The 13188-nt window shown below is 41.8% G+C and overlaps 1 protein-coding gene across 1 annotated transcript in view; it reads right to left on the bottom strand.

The window, feature by feature from the left end:
- pknox2 (pbx/knotted 1 homeobox 2) overlaps positions 1-13188 on the bottom strand; it is a 91544-nt gene that overhangs the window by 3995 nt on the left and 74361 nt on the right. The window contains exons 4-9 of the mRNA XM_063896221.1: positions 12265-12436; positions 7569-7754; positions 7265-7400; positions 6168-6265; positions 557-676; positions 162-238 (exon numbers count right to left, since the gene is read on the bottom strand). Of these exons, the coding sequence (XP_063752291.1) occupies positions 162-238; positions 557-676; positions 6168-6265; positions 7265-7400; positions 7569-7754; positions 12265-12436 (789 nt within the window). The remainder of the gene's footprint in view (positions 1-161; positions 239-556; positions 677-6167; positions 6266-7264; positions 7401-7568; positions 7755-12264; positions 12437-13188) is intronic.

Raw genomic sequence — 13188 nt, 5'->3', positions numbered from 1 at the left:
GGCAGCAGAGGGTCAAGATCTGAGGAGCTCCAGAGTTGAGTAAAACCTCAACTACATGCATAGTTCTACTCAAATAATACAAACTGTATTCTTTCTGTGTACATGTGCATTTGAGGACATCATTGAAGACTGTCATTCTTCTCATAGGAATAGCATCTTACCAGTTGTTGACTTGCAGAAGGGTGAGATTTGTTTGTCCTGCGATCTGCCTTTTCTCATCTTCTGTTGGGTACGGGTGCTGAAAGAAGGCAGAAACAGCATATCCGTTTAAAAGTAGATTTCTTTGAATAATAATATGAACGAGCCACTTACTAATAAGTTAGACTACTTGTGTAAAAACACTGAAATACTCTCCCTTCTGAACACTCAGTAAACATCCTCCTCCAACTTACTCTCCCTTATCATCCCTCACATCCTGCTCTCCTTCTCTGCTCCTGTAGCTGCCACTTTATAACCCTTGAAAAGGCCAACATGCATGATGTATGTGTACACACACACACACACACACACACACACACACACACACACACACACACACACTCACTCTGTGCCTCACCATGAGATGCTGGAAGAGCCAGGAGCGCATGATGTTGGTGGCGTGCTTGGGCAGGACTCCCCTCTTATTCTTGGACTTCTTGTCTTCGCTGTCCAACAGGGAGGACAGGTCCACGTTTAGCTTTGACAATAAAAAGCAGGAAGAGCGGAGATGAGAACACCATAAAAAATAATGAAAGGAGAAGAAACGGATAGATGGTAGGGCTTAGATATTGTTGCCACGGTAACAAAGGGAGACTACCAATTACCTCTCTTTTTTTCAGTGGCAAGGGCAGAAACACCTCCTCAAGTGTCACCATGGAAACTGAATTTGAGTAATGATACTTCAAATATATAAAAAAGCAGCACCCTTGACTATGTGGAGACACAAGAGGGTCAGTCGTCTGTTCACTGCCTCGAAACGCAGGGTCAGCTCAGCCTTCTGCTGAAGTTTGATTTCACACTTTGGTGCTGAATTATAAAGGTTCTGGTAGGAAGCGCCACTGCGTCTGGTGGGGTTTTTCACTCGTGTTGACCTAAGCCTGTCTTTGTGTTCAGGGAGAAATCACTATTAGATGTTATTGGTTGGAGCGCTGAAGGACGAGATGTGCTCAGAGTATTGACATGTCTGACAGCCTGCAGTGGACCTATGGATGTGTGTGTTTCAGCGGGCTGAGCCAGGCTTGTGAGGACTGACCACAGCGTCCACTGTTCTCGAGAGGACAGATGAGATTATGAAGGCCATCAAGAGTTCTGTGGTGGTCACGGTTAAGTTGACCCCCTTTCATCATGCTCCTCTTTTATTAAGGGGGAATGGACAGGGATAGAAAAAAGGAGGCTATAATCAGTGGTGTACATCATCTGAAAAACGTGGAACCTGAAGACGCTGCTAAGTTTTTCAGGTCCGAACCTGTACTAAACATTGTTTTTTGGTTGGAAAGTTATTCCACATTTAAAACTTTAAAGCATTTTAGCTCAAAAGACAGACACACTGCAACATATAGTTTTTGCTAATTTAAAAAAAGTATGTTACCAATCTATTATTGCTTTAGATTGTCACATCAACACATATTTTAAGAACACCATAAAACATGGGATGTGGTATTCATCACATTGGTCATGTAAATAGTTCTGTATGATCTTCATTGTTGGTCGATTGGACTGCACTTCCTTTTTTAGTAAACTGTTTAAAAAATAATGTGTGTCAATAGAGCTATTTCATACGTCTCCTGGAAGTCCACAGTGTGTAGTTTGTGGCTGTAAAGTTTCTCAGCAAGCTCACAACAGCTCATTTCAAACAGCGTGGTTATTTTGCAGAAGATGGTCTCACAACAATGAAATATGGGGACTGACATAATCACACAAGAATATAGTTTGGTTAACTGAATTACCGTAAGCTTTCCCAGCTATACCCATTTAAGGAATTCTGAAAATGTAAAGGGATCCTGGTATGCAGAAATATTCAAATGCATCATATAATATCAGGTGAAAATAACATTTCTACTGCATGCTAAAAACTGCATGGAGGTATCACCGTCTGCAAAGAGACTTGTGGGTGTAACTGTTTTCACTCAGATCTCTTGAGATGGAAGGTCAAGATATCTTTTCAATATAGCCATCCCAGTTTTTTCACTCAGCAAAACGTAACTTTGGAGCATTCTTTTGGCTCTGTCTCCGACAAGCTACAGTCTCTAAGAGAAAAGAAAGTCAGCCAACTCAGAAAAAACTGTATATGTTGGGCCAACTCGGGACAGTGAGTTCAGAATGGGTTGAGGGATTAAATGCCTCTTTGTGGGATTTTGAGTTATCAATAACCAATACAATACAATATGACCAGATGGATTCGTCAATACCAGTGTGTGTGAGGTATTTGTAACGTCAGCCCAACATTTTGTGAAGTGAAATCTATTCACACTGTATCGACAGCATTGGTAATGGTTTAACGTTAGCTCTCCACAATGTACGTTGATGTAATGTTTTCCTGTGTGTGAATACAAAAATATGTGTGTGTCTGTCCTATAGTACAGTGTGTCTGTGTTCATTTCATTGTGTGGATAAATGTGTGTGTGAGCTCTGAGGCAGATCATATGAAACACAATGAGCCGTCAATAGTCCCCATTACCAAAACCCCTCTGACACTACCTGCTATACTCTGAATAAAACCTAAAGATGTACACACATTCAGAGACTGTCATTGCACACTTTAACTGTCTGCATATTAGTAAATTTATAAATATAAGAGAAATGTGTCATTCTAATTGTAGCAAGCAGCGAAAGAAGTACCCGTGTGTGCGGGCTAACACACTTTAGTAGGGCATATTGTATGAACATATCATATGCATGAGTATGTAGGACAAAATGTGTTAATAAATAAAGAATGAAGGTCTGCTAAAGAATATGTAATTGATTAATCTGATGTGGAGCGTGGTGGTGGAAAGATTCCCGGCTATCTTGGAGATAAATAACAGACGGTCCTATATGCAGATAACCCCCCTCACCGATAAATACACACACACTATCATCCCCCCTCACAAGTCATTACAGTTGCAACTGTAGTCACGTGCGCTCCTCCTCTTATCCCCTCCTCAGCCCGGGGAGTGCGTGTGTTGCGGGGGAAAGCAAGGTTGAATTAATTGGCGGCGGGGAGCTGGAGAGTGTGATTACTCGGGGCTTGTGGGTAAAGTAGCAACGGGGCTGTGTTTAATTCCCGGCCCATATGTAGCACTCTGCCTCATATACTCACCGAGGCCTCCTCTGACTGAGAGGCACTGATTCACCTGCTGACCCCGAGTCGCTCCACAGGCCACATGCAGCGGTGGAAAGTAACTAAGTAGATTTACTCAAGGACTGTACTCAAGTACAATTCTAATGTACTTGTACTTTACTTGAGTATTTGAATTTGTTGCTACTTTGTACTTCTACTCCACTACAGTTCAGAGGTAAATGGTGTACTTTTACTCCACTACATGTATTTAATCCCTTTAGTTACTTTACAGATCTGGATTAATGATGGTAAATATAATCAGCCCTTAAATCAGACTTTAGTTCACCTGGAGTAAATCCAGCAGCTACCCTGCAGTATACAAAGCCATTCAAACTAGCTGCACCTTTACCAGCTCTGAGAACACTTTAATGATCAATAATTATAAAACATATCAGAGATATTATTCTGAAATGGACCAATCAAACAACGACTACTTTTACTGTCGCTACTTTAAGTACATTTAGATGAGAATACTTTCTACTTTTACTGTCGCTACTTTAAGTACATTTAGATGAGAATACCAGTGATACATCAATTCCACCAATGTCTTCTGAGTCATGCACAATATTTAAATGTCTAGCAATAGTGAAACCGAAATTGCTTAGATTAATCTATTCTGAATTCAAATGACCCACACACCTGGATTTGAAGTTATTGGTTAAAAGTGGTTAGTAATAAGTACATGTTCTGCCCAGTGTAACAAAGACTCCTTGTCTGAAGAGAATTACATGCAAAAGGAAAAAGGTTTCTACATTATTTCTTATATTTTCAAAACAAAAACAAATGATGATTTAAGAGCATAAAAGCATGTTATCATTCAAGTTAATCTGGTCATACATGCGCACTTCCTGTAGTAGGTTACTGTCTGCAGTGCAAGAATCCTGCCCAAAATGAGTACCATTGATAAAAAATGTTTTATCAATTATATTTATTTCAAGTATTTACATTCATTTCCTGTGCTGCTGCCAAATACATACCTTTGAATTGTAATGTAATAATGTAAATGTAATACTGTGTTTTTGTGTTCACATGTTGGGTCTGCTCTCAACCTGTCCGCCTGTTGTTTGCCTTCAGTCTTTCGCCTCAGTCCTGTGTTGTGACTACCCTTTAGATGAGTCAGCAGTAATTACCCAGAACAAATTCCTTGTGCTGCCATCAGGGAGCCCAACAAAGACATGTAACCTCTGAGCAGGACTAACCAGGGCTGGCGTCTGTGCTCTGGATGCTCAACAGAGGAGGATCAGTGACGGTGGAGTAAACAATAAATAAGTCATAAAGCTTTTGAAAGTGTCCGCTCTCCTCTCTAATTTATCTTTTAGCAAAACAATTACACTTGTCAAAATAATTTGAAATAGTTTTGAAATCACTAACCTTTTCAATATATTGTGTTTACAATCTATACTCAGCTGTGATTATACTGTAAGTTTAATGAGGCTTAATAGTGGGTCTGTAATTTACTTTGCTTTACAACTTTAGGTGAACCGCTGTGGGTTAGGGTTCTTGTTCAGCTAAATAGGATAAAACATGCAGTGAGTCGCTTTTGAAAGGTCTCCTATTATGCTATATTTGAACAACATATTGTAGGGCAATATCCATACAAAACTTGTCTGTGAAGTGTTTTGCTCAAAACACCAAACAGATTGTAGCATGCCTCACCCCCCTCTATCTCAGCCCTGTTCCTGAAGTGCTGATTCTGTGACTGTAGCTTTAAATGAACTAGCTGCTGCTGACCACGCCCCTTTGGAGCTGCTGTTGGCCACGCCCCTTTGGAGCATCACGATCTCTCCTCTGAAGAGAGTTTTCTACCGGGAGAAACTGATACACGTTGCGCATTGTTTCTGATAAAGCACATAGCTTGACATGTTCTTTCTTCAGTGTTTAACGCTAGATAAGCGCCATTATTATATATACACAAACTCTAAGTCCCTCCTGCAGACATCTTGCTGAACACACAGACACACGGCAGGTGAGGGGATTCAGCTCCGACTGTATATGGGGGACGATAGGTCAGGACGTTCCCAGGAGTTCAATGTAAAGCCAGCCCACATTTCTGTTATTATGTCATGTGGAAAGCAAATCTGGATCAGCTCGTTTGTACTCCCGTTTTTAGAGATGTGGGTAAGGAAGAAACGAGAGAGGGTTGTATTTTCTGACACTTTGTGAGTCTACTTAAACACTGGGGACATTTATGTATAAAAGACAGCAAAAAGTTCCTTTCGCATAAGTGGGGATCTTTAAGCTGTTGACAGCAATGTTATTTTATAAGATGATGTCCCTTTTGTTGGGTATTATTTTAATTTATACTCTTATAGTAAAACTGTAACTCTCTTATTTACGTGCAGATATGTAATGGATTAACGGTCATCTCAACAGCCAACACTTCGAAATAATTCCAGAAAAGGTTTCACTCTTTACTCAGACCTACTGTCATAAGGGAGATTGAAAATGTTGTGTACACTGAAAAAACTGAACTGTTGACTTAAATGTATTATGTCAACAGATTTCACATTAGGTAAGTTGAAAGCAATTATATTAAGTTGAATATTTTGTATTTTAAACTTAATATTAAAGTCCACAGTTCAGTTTTTACAGTGACATTAACCTTGTGTCATCACACAAAACAATGATGATATATAATAATCTACAGTTTGCAGTATAAATGCATAAAGTCAAACCCTACAGGAACATCAAACCTCATGAGAAAAAACTATTTCCATTTTGTCTGTCAGCGGGGGGGCTGTGTTTAGACAGACACAATGAATAGGTGCCTGGGGAGGGTCTCTGTGAGATGTGAGAGGCCCTTTAATATAGTAAATAGCGGTGGTTGATATCACAGGGAGTGTGGCTGTGACGGGTCTGACGGTTCTACCTGTGAGTTCTGGATCTGGATGGTTCCCGGCGGCAGCGCCTGCGTTAACACTTGCCCTTGCGATGTCACCATGGCAACCGGCTGGTACAGGGTCCCACCTGAGGGGATAATTTGCCGTCATGAGTATCAAGTGGCTTCCGCAGTTACGTCTCTGCCACCAGAGCCTTATTAAGTTCTTGTCTGCCTCGCAAACAAAAACAAGGCGAACAGCAGAGGAAATGATTAAGCTCAAGGTGCATTAATGTCCTTTAACGGAGAAAAAAGCAGACGGAGAGTGCTTTGGCTTCTGGCTTAATTAGTCTTGATCAGACACTCTTATCTCAGTCTGTTTGAGCTCTCAGTGTGTAGTGATCAAAGCACATATTGATTTATTTTGGGTTAAAAGGGATTTCCACAGGGCAGGATTAACATTTCCCTGTACCGGCTCGACATCAGCTGAGCACCCTTTGAAGGATGTAATCATGGTTCTCTGATACACATACACACAAATCTGTCACTAGGTCATACATATTTTAACAAAGAAGCATTTAAATATCGAGATTAATTGATTAATTGGTGTGCTATGTTTATGCTCGTGATGCTTGATATTATTGTCACCTGATTTTCAAACTTAAAGTTCGAGTCACAAATCACTCCCTTGTCCTAAGACATGTCTTTTATTTTGAAAGGACGGAGGAATTATGTGACTGGACAGGAAGGCAGAGAGACTGAGGGCCAGATATAAAGATATCCATGTTAGATTGGTTAAGTTTTGTGACACCTAGCTTTTGTTTAATAACAATCATGAGAAGTTAAATTAAATAATGATAATCTCCCTGAAATACGGTAAATAGGAAATACTAAAAAAGATAAAAGACTCCCATTCCCATTAACTGATAATACTCAAAATATGTGAAAATAGGTGTGTGTAACCATGAAAACATGAATAATGTTAACTGTCCACAGAGTGAAATGAACATGCTATGCTGATTCCACTACTTAGAGCACATCAGAGAAGTTCAGCTGTTCACTTCATGAGCCCATCTTTTAAATGCCAAAATGAACCTCAGATGTGTGTGTGTCATGGTCCTGGTGTTTGTGTGTTATCAAATGCTTACCCGATACCACTTGGGAGTTGATGGTAGTCATGGTAACATTGCCCTGTTGCAGACCCCCAGCAGACACCAGTATCCCTGAAGGGTTAACAGAGCTGGAGACAGAGGTCATGGATGGAGAGGAGGTCTGAATTAGTTCCTGGGGGATCACAGAGAGACACTAGTGAGCGAATGTAAAGATAGCTCTACTGAAAAAATTTACAAAAGCTAAATCTACCTGGTGATAAATGACATGCTGTATCTTTGTAAGTGTCACTCAGAGATGGATACCATGAAGGAAGTGTAGGAGACGGAGTGGGTGACTGACCTGCTGCATGTTGAGGCTGGTGTTGGACGGAGAGTAGGGGCCTCCCAGGTCGTTGCGCAGGAGGTTGTCGCTGTGCATCTTGGTCTTGAGGCAGGTGATGTAACGGTTGCAGAAGTCTTTACAGAGCTCATTGACCTTCTCTAACTCTAATAGGTGGATTCGCAACACCTGGATGGCCTTTACCATCTGAAGGAAACAGAGGGAGAGAAGAATCACAACACGCTAAAACACTGAATCACTTTCAAAACACCTTGTAATAATAATAATAAGCATGGAAATCCTTTTTTAGCAAACGTTTACTCATAGAGTGTGCTAAACAGCTACACAGTCAGGTCATTGAATATTTGGATATTGACACAATTTTCATTATTTTGGCTCTGTACACCTCTACAATGGACTTTAAATCAAAAACTCCATATGTGCTTTAAGTGCAGACTTTCAGCTTTATTTTGAAGGTATTTACATCCAGATCAGATGAATGATGTAGGAAATACAAAACATTTTATACGTGGTATTCCCTTTTTAAGGGACCATAAGTAACTGGACAAAGTAACATAATCATAAATAAAATGTCTTTTAATATTTGGTTGCAAATGTTTTCCAGTCAATGACAGCAGTGTTGAACCCATATACATCACTAGACACTGGGTTTCGTCCCTGCTGATGCTCTGCCAAGCCTCTACTGCGGCTGTCTTCAGTTCATGCTTGTTCTTTTGGCAGTTTCCCTTCAGTTTTGTTTTCAGCAAGTGAAGTACATGCTCAGTTGGATGCAGGTCAGGTGATTGACTTGGCCATTGCAGAAATTCCTCTTTGGTTGCTTTTTCAGTATGCGTCAGGTCATTGTCCATCTGCACTGGGAAGTGCCGCGCAAGGATTTCTGAAGCATTTAGATGAATATGAGCAAATAATATTGCCCGAAACCATTCAGCGTTCATCCTGCTGAGTTTGTCAGGAGTCACATCGTCATTAAATATAAGGGAGGCAGTTTCATTGGCAGCCAAACATGCCCACGCCGTAATACTACCAGCACCATGCTTCACTGATGAGGAGTACGCTATGGATCGAGAGCAGTTCCTTCCCTTCTCTATGTTCTTCTCTTCCTGTCATTCTGGTACAAGTTGATCTTTGTCTTATCTGTCCATAGGATGCTTTCCAGATCTGTACAGGCTCTTTTAGATGGTTTTAGCAAGTCTAATCTGGCCTTCCTGCTTTTGAGGATCACTAACGTTTACATCATGTGGGGAACTCTCTGTATTTACTCTGGTGAAGCCTTCTCTTGAGTTTTGATTTTGACACAGATACACCAGACCATATCAAGAACAATCTACACCCTGGAGATTGTTCTTGATATGGCAAAATGTTATGTAGGGCTTTTTCTTCACCAGGAGAAGAATCATTCTGTCAACCACCACAGTGGTCTTCTATGGTCTCCAGGTCTTTTGGTGTTGCTGAGCTCAACAGTGCGTTCTTTCTTTTCAAGAATGTACCAAATAGTAGATTTGGTCACACCTTATGTTTTTGGTAGGTCTCTGATGTTTTTTTTTTAATGTTTCAGCCGAATGATGGCTTGCTTCACTGATAGTGACAGGTCTTTGGACTTCATATTGAGAGTTGACAGCAACACATTCCAAATTCAAATAACACACTTGAAATAAATTCTAGACCTTTTTCCTGCTCCTTGTAAATGAACTAACAAGGAAATAACACACCAGGCCATGCAACAGCCGAGGAGCCAATTGTCCAATTACTTTTGATCCCTTAAAAAAGGGGATACCCTGGATAAAATGTGTTGTAATTCATACACCATTCACCTGATCTGGATGTACCCTCAAAATAAAGCTGCAAGGCTGCACTTAAAGTATAGGCTATAGTTATTATAGTGTTAGGGCAGTGGAAGGAGCACTTCGAGGAACTCCTGAACCCGACAACTCCGCCCTCGATGTTAGAGGCGGAGCTGGAGTATGAAGGGGGATCAACTCCAATCTCACGGGGGGAAGTCACTTAGGTAGTTAAACAGCTCCACAGTGGCAAAGCCCCGGGGGTAGATGAGATCCGCCCAGAAATGCTGAAGGCTCTGGGTGTTGAGGGACTGTCGTGGTTTTCACGTCTCATCAACATTGCCTGGAAGTCGGAAACAGTACCGAAGGAGTGGCAGACCGGGGTGGTGGTTCCCCTTTTGAAAAAAGGGGGATCAGAGGGTGCGTACCAGTTACAGAGGCATCACATTACTCAGCCTCCCCGGGAAAGTTTACTCTAAGGTGCTGAAAAGGAGGGTCCGGCTGATTGTCGAACCTCAGATTGAAGAGGAACAATGCGGTTTTCGTCCTGGTCGTGGAACGACGGACCAGCTTTTCACTCTCGCAAGAAGGGGGCCTGGGAGTACGCTCATCCGGTCTACATGTGCTTTGTGGATTTGGAGAAGGCGTATGACCGGGTTCTGAGGGAGATACTTTGGGAGGTGCTGCGGGAGTATGGGGTGAGGGAGTCTCTACTCAGGGCCATCCAATCTCTGTACTCCCAAAGCGAGAGCTGTGTCCGGGTCCTCGGTAGCACGTCGGACCAATTTCCGGTGAGGGTTGGCCTCCGCCAGGGCTGCGCTTTTGTCACCAATCCTGTTCGTGATATTCATGGACAGGGTTTCGAGTGGTAGTCGTGGGGGAGGGGGTCTGCAGTTCGGTGGGTTTAGGATTGCACCACTGCTTTTGGCAGATGATGTGGTCCTAATGGCTTCATCGGTCTGTGACTTGCAGCACTCACTGGATCGGTTCACGGCCGAGTGTGAAGCGGCTGGGATGGGGATCAGCACCTCCAAATCTGAGGCCATGGTTCTCAGCAGGAAACCGATGGACTGTCCACTCCAGGTAGAGAATGAGGCCTTACCCAAGTGAAAGAGTTCAAGTATCATGGGGTCTTGTTCTCGAGTGAGGGAACAATGGAGCGTGAGATGGGCCGGAGAATCGGGATCGGTACTGCAGTTGCTTTACCGCACCGTTGTGACGAAAAGAGAGCTGAGCCAGAAGGCAAAGCTCTTAGTCTACCGGGCCATCTTCGTTCCTACCCTCACCTATGGTCATGAAGGATGGGTCATGACTGAAAGAACGAGGTCGCGGATACAAGCGGCCGAAATGGGATTTCTCCGCAGGGTGGCTGGTATCTCCCTTAGGGATAAGGTGAGAAGTTCAGTCATCCGGGAGGGACTCGGAGTAGAACCGCTGCTCTTTCACGTTGAAAGGAGCCAGTTGAGGTGGTTCGGGCACCTAGTGAGGATGCCACCTGGGCGCCTCCTTAGGGAGGTGTTCCAGGCACATCCAGCAGGGAAAAGACCGAGGGGTAGACCTAGGTCCAGGTGGAGGGATTATATCTCTTCGCTGGCCTGGGAGTGCCTTGGAATCCCCCAGTCAGAGCTGGTTGATGTGGCCAGGGAAAGAGAAGTTTGGGGCTCTCTGCTGGAGCTGTTACCTCCGCGACCCTGACGGATAAGCGGGAGAAGATGGATGGATGGATGGATGTATGAAACTTTATTAAAGATTTGACATATCCTTCAGTTAATGTACAGTATTCATATCCTCCTGTGTGTTCTCCTCTCCAGCAGTTATCTCTCCATCACCAGAGTGACTCTCCTCCACTCCATGCAGCACACCCCCTCAAAGTCACCACTCAAGGTCACAGGATGGACCGAAAAGTGCTTGGCCAAGGAGGAGATAAATCAGCTAATTAAACTCTGCTCGCTTAATCAAGGGAACAGTTACTGTTCTCCCATCGCAGCCAGTGAGGCCCAGTGTAGCATTACTGTCCCGTGGAAGAGTTACTGCCCTCTGGGAGGGGGGCCCGTACCCGGAGCCTCATAAAACACACAGATGCAGGGTTAATTGACTGTTCAGCACTTGTCGTCGAAGTGCTGTAAAAGCGTGTTTGCACTTTTTTTCCCTCTCTCTGCCTTGTCTCTGTCTTGTTTCAACTCCTCTACCACTTTACTCAGCGAACATGATCAGCATCCTCATTCTCTTCATGTGTAATTACAGCTAGCAGCAGTGTGAGGGTGAAGTGCAGGGGGGGGGGTGACATGAAAAAGGAGGCGAATGACAGCAGCAGGATGCACTGCAGAGAAACAGCTGTATGACGCGTAGATTGGATTGGAAAAGTCCATTAACTTAGTTTATCTACTTCTGAAATTTTACTTAAAATTTGAAGTATTTTGTATTTTTCGTTATTTTTCGATGTTATGCTGCACTGTTGGAGGATACTATGCTGTAGATATTGTGCATATGAATCTAACCTAAAATTACACTTGCATTTTCCATTTTTACTTAAAATATGCACATTTAATTTTAACTTCTAAACTGCTTTATTTTAGCTTTCATTGGTCATTTTACTTTAACTTCTTAAGTTTGTAAATATATATTTATTGTTATTCTATCTTCATATTGCACATACCTTAACTTTTTATTTTTATATCTATTTTTTTTGTTATTCTATAAATATAATTGATTTAAATATGTAAAATGGAGCAATCATCATCCTTTAGGATAAATATTTCTGATTCTGATTTGCAGCTCCATTTTTTTACATTTGCAAATACCTCATTCAAGTTCAGCAGATTGCCTAAACTAACTATTTTGACAGCATTGGTTAAATAATTAAATCAAAAAAGGATCACAAATGAAACAGAAGCTCATGTAGAATAAATGAAGCTCACCAGGTTGTCCAGCTCTGGGTCCTCGCTGAAGAAGGGTTTGTGTTCTCGCTCCTGCTGATGCACAAAGTTTTCAATGTCCACATCAAAACTGGCGGACGTGATGCATTCAGAGCCCTGCGTGGCCTGCTCACACTTCTCAAACAGCAATGCCAGCAGGGGGAACAACGGATGTCTGCGGAGACACAAAGTGATGTACGTTATATGCTGGGTTGAGAAAAACGTTGATATTATTATTATTTTTTTATTATTGACTCTGAAAAACTGAAAATTACACTTAAATTAAATGTATTATGTCAATGCATTTCACATGAATGTATTAGGTTAGTTGAAAGCACTAACATTAAGATGAAATAAAAAATAGCAGGTCCAACTCAATATGATTGCTTTGAATTCACCTAATACAGTTATTTGAAATCTGTTGAGACAATACATTTAACTAAAGTCAATGTTTCAGTTTTTTCAGTGCAGGTAAATATTAGTGTAACAAGCCCTGACTAAAGCTCCAAAATCTTCATTTCACTGATTCAAGAGAAACTTATTATGCATTGTAAGTGTTCTACTTTATCTCAGTTGGGGGTTTCTTACAGAAAGCCGTTCCACAGCCCCACAGAAGAGGTGTGAGCTCTCAATCAAAGCCAGATTTTTTTTCTTTTCACCCTGGAAATGGGTGTATGTATATGTGCACGTGTATGTGCATGTATATAGAATTGTGTTTATTATGTGTGTATTTATTTACTGATCTACCCTGCAACTGGATGACTAACGGGAGGGCTATTTTTTGTATAAGGTATAGTTTCTGCCCACTTCTACAAATGTTGTTTGTTTGTCGGACTCACAAATTGTCTTTAGTAATATTGAAATAGTACAATAAATAAAAATGTAAAATGTGATGACATAACTAGCCAACCCTACTTTGTGATTGTG

The sequence above is a fragment of the Eleginops maclovinus genome, chromosome 11 (assembly GCF_036324505.1).
Source record: "Eleginops maclovinus isolate JMC-PN-2008 ecotype Puerto Natales chromosome 11, JC_Emac_rtc_rv5, whole genome shotgun sequence".
In the NCBI taxonomy this organism is placed as follows: Eukaryota; Metazoa; Chordata; class Actinopteri; order Perciformes; family Eleginopidae; genus Eleginops; species Eleginops maclovinus.
This window is presented reverse-complemented; position numbering and strand designations above follow the sequence as displayed.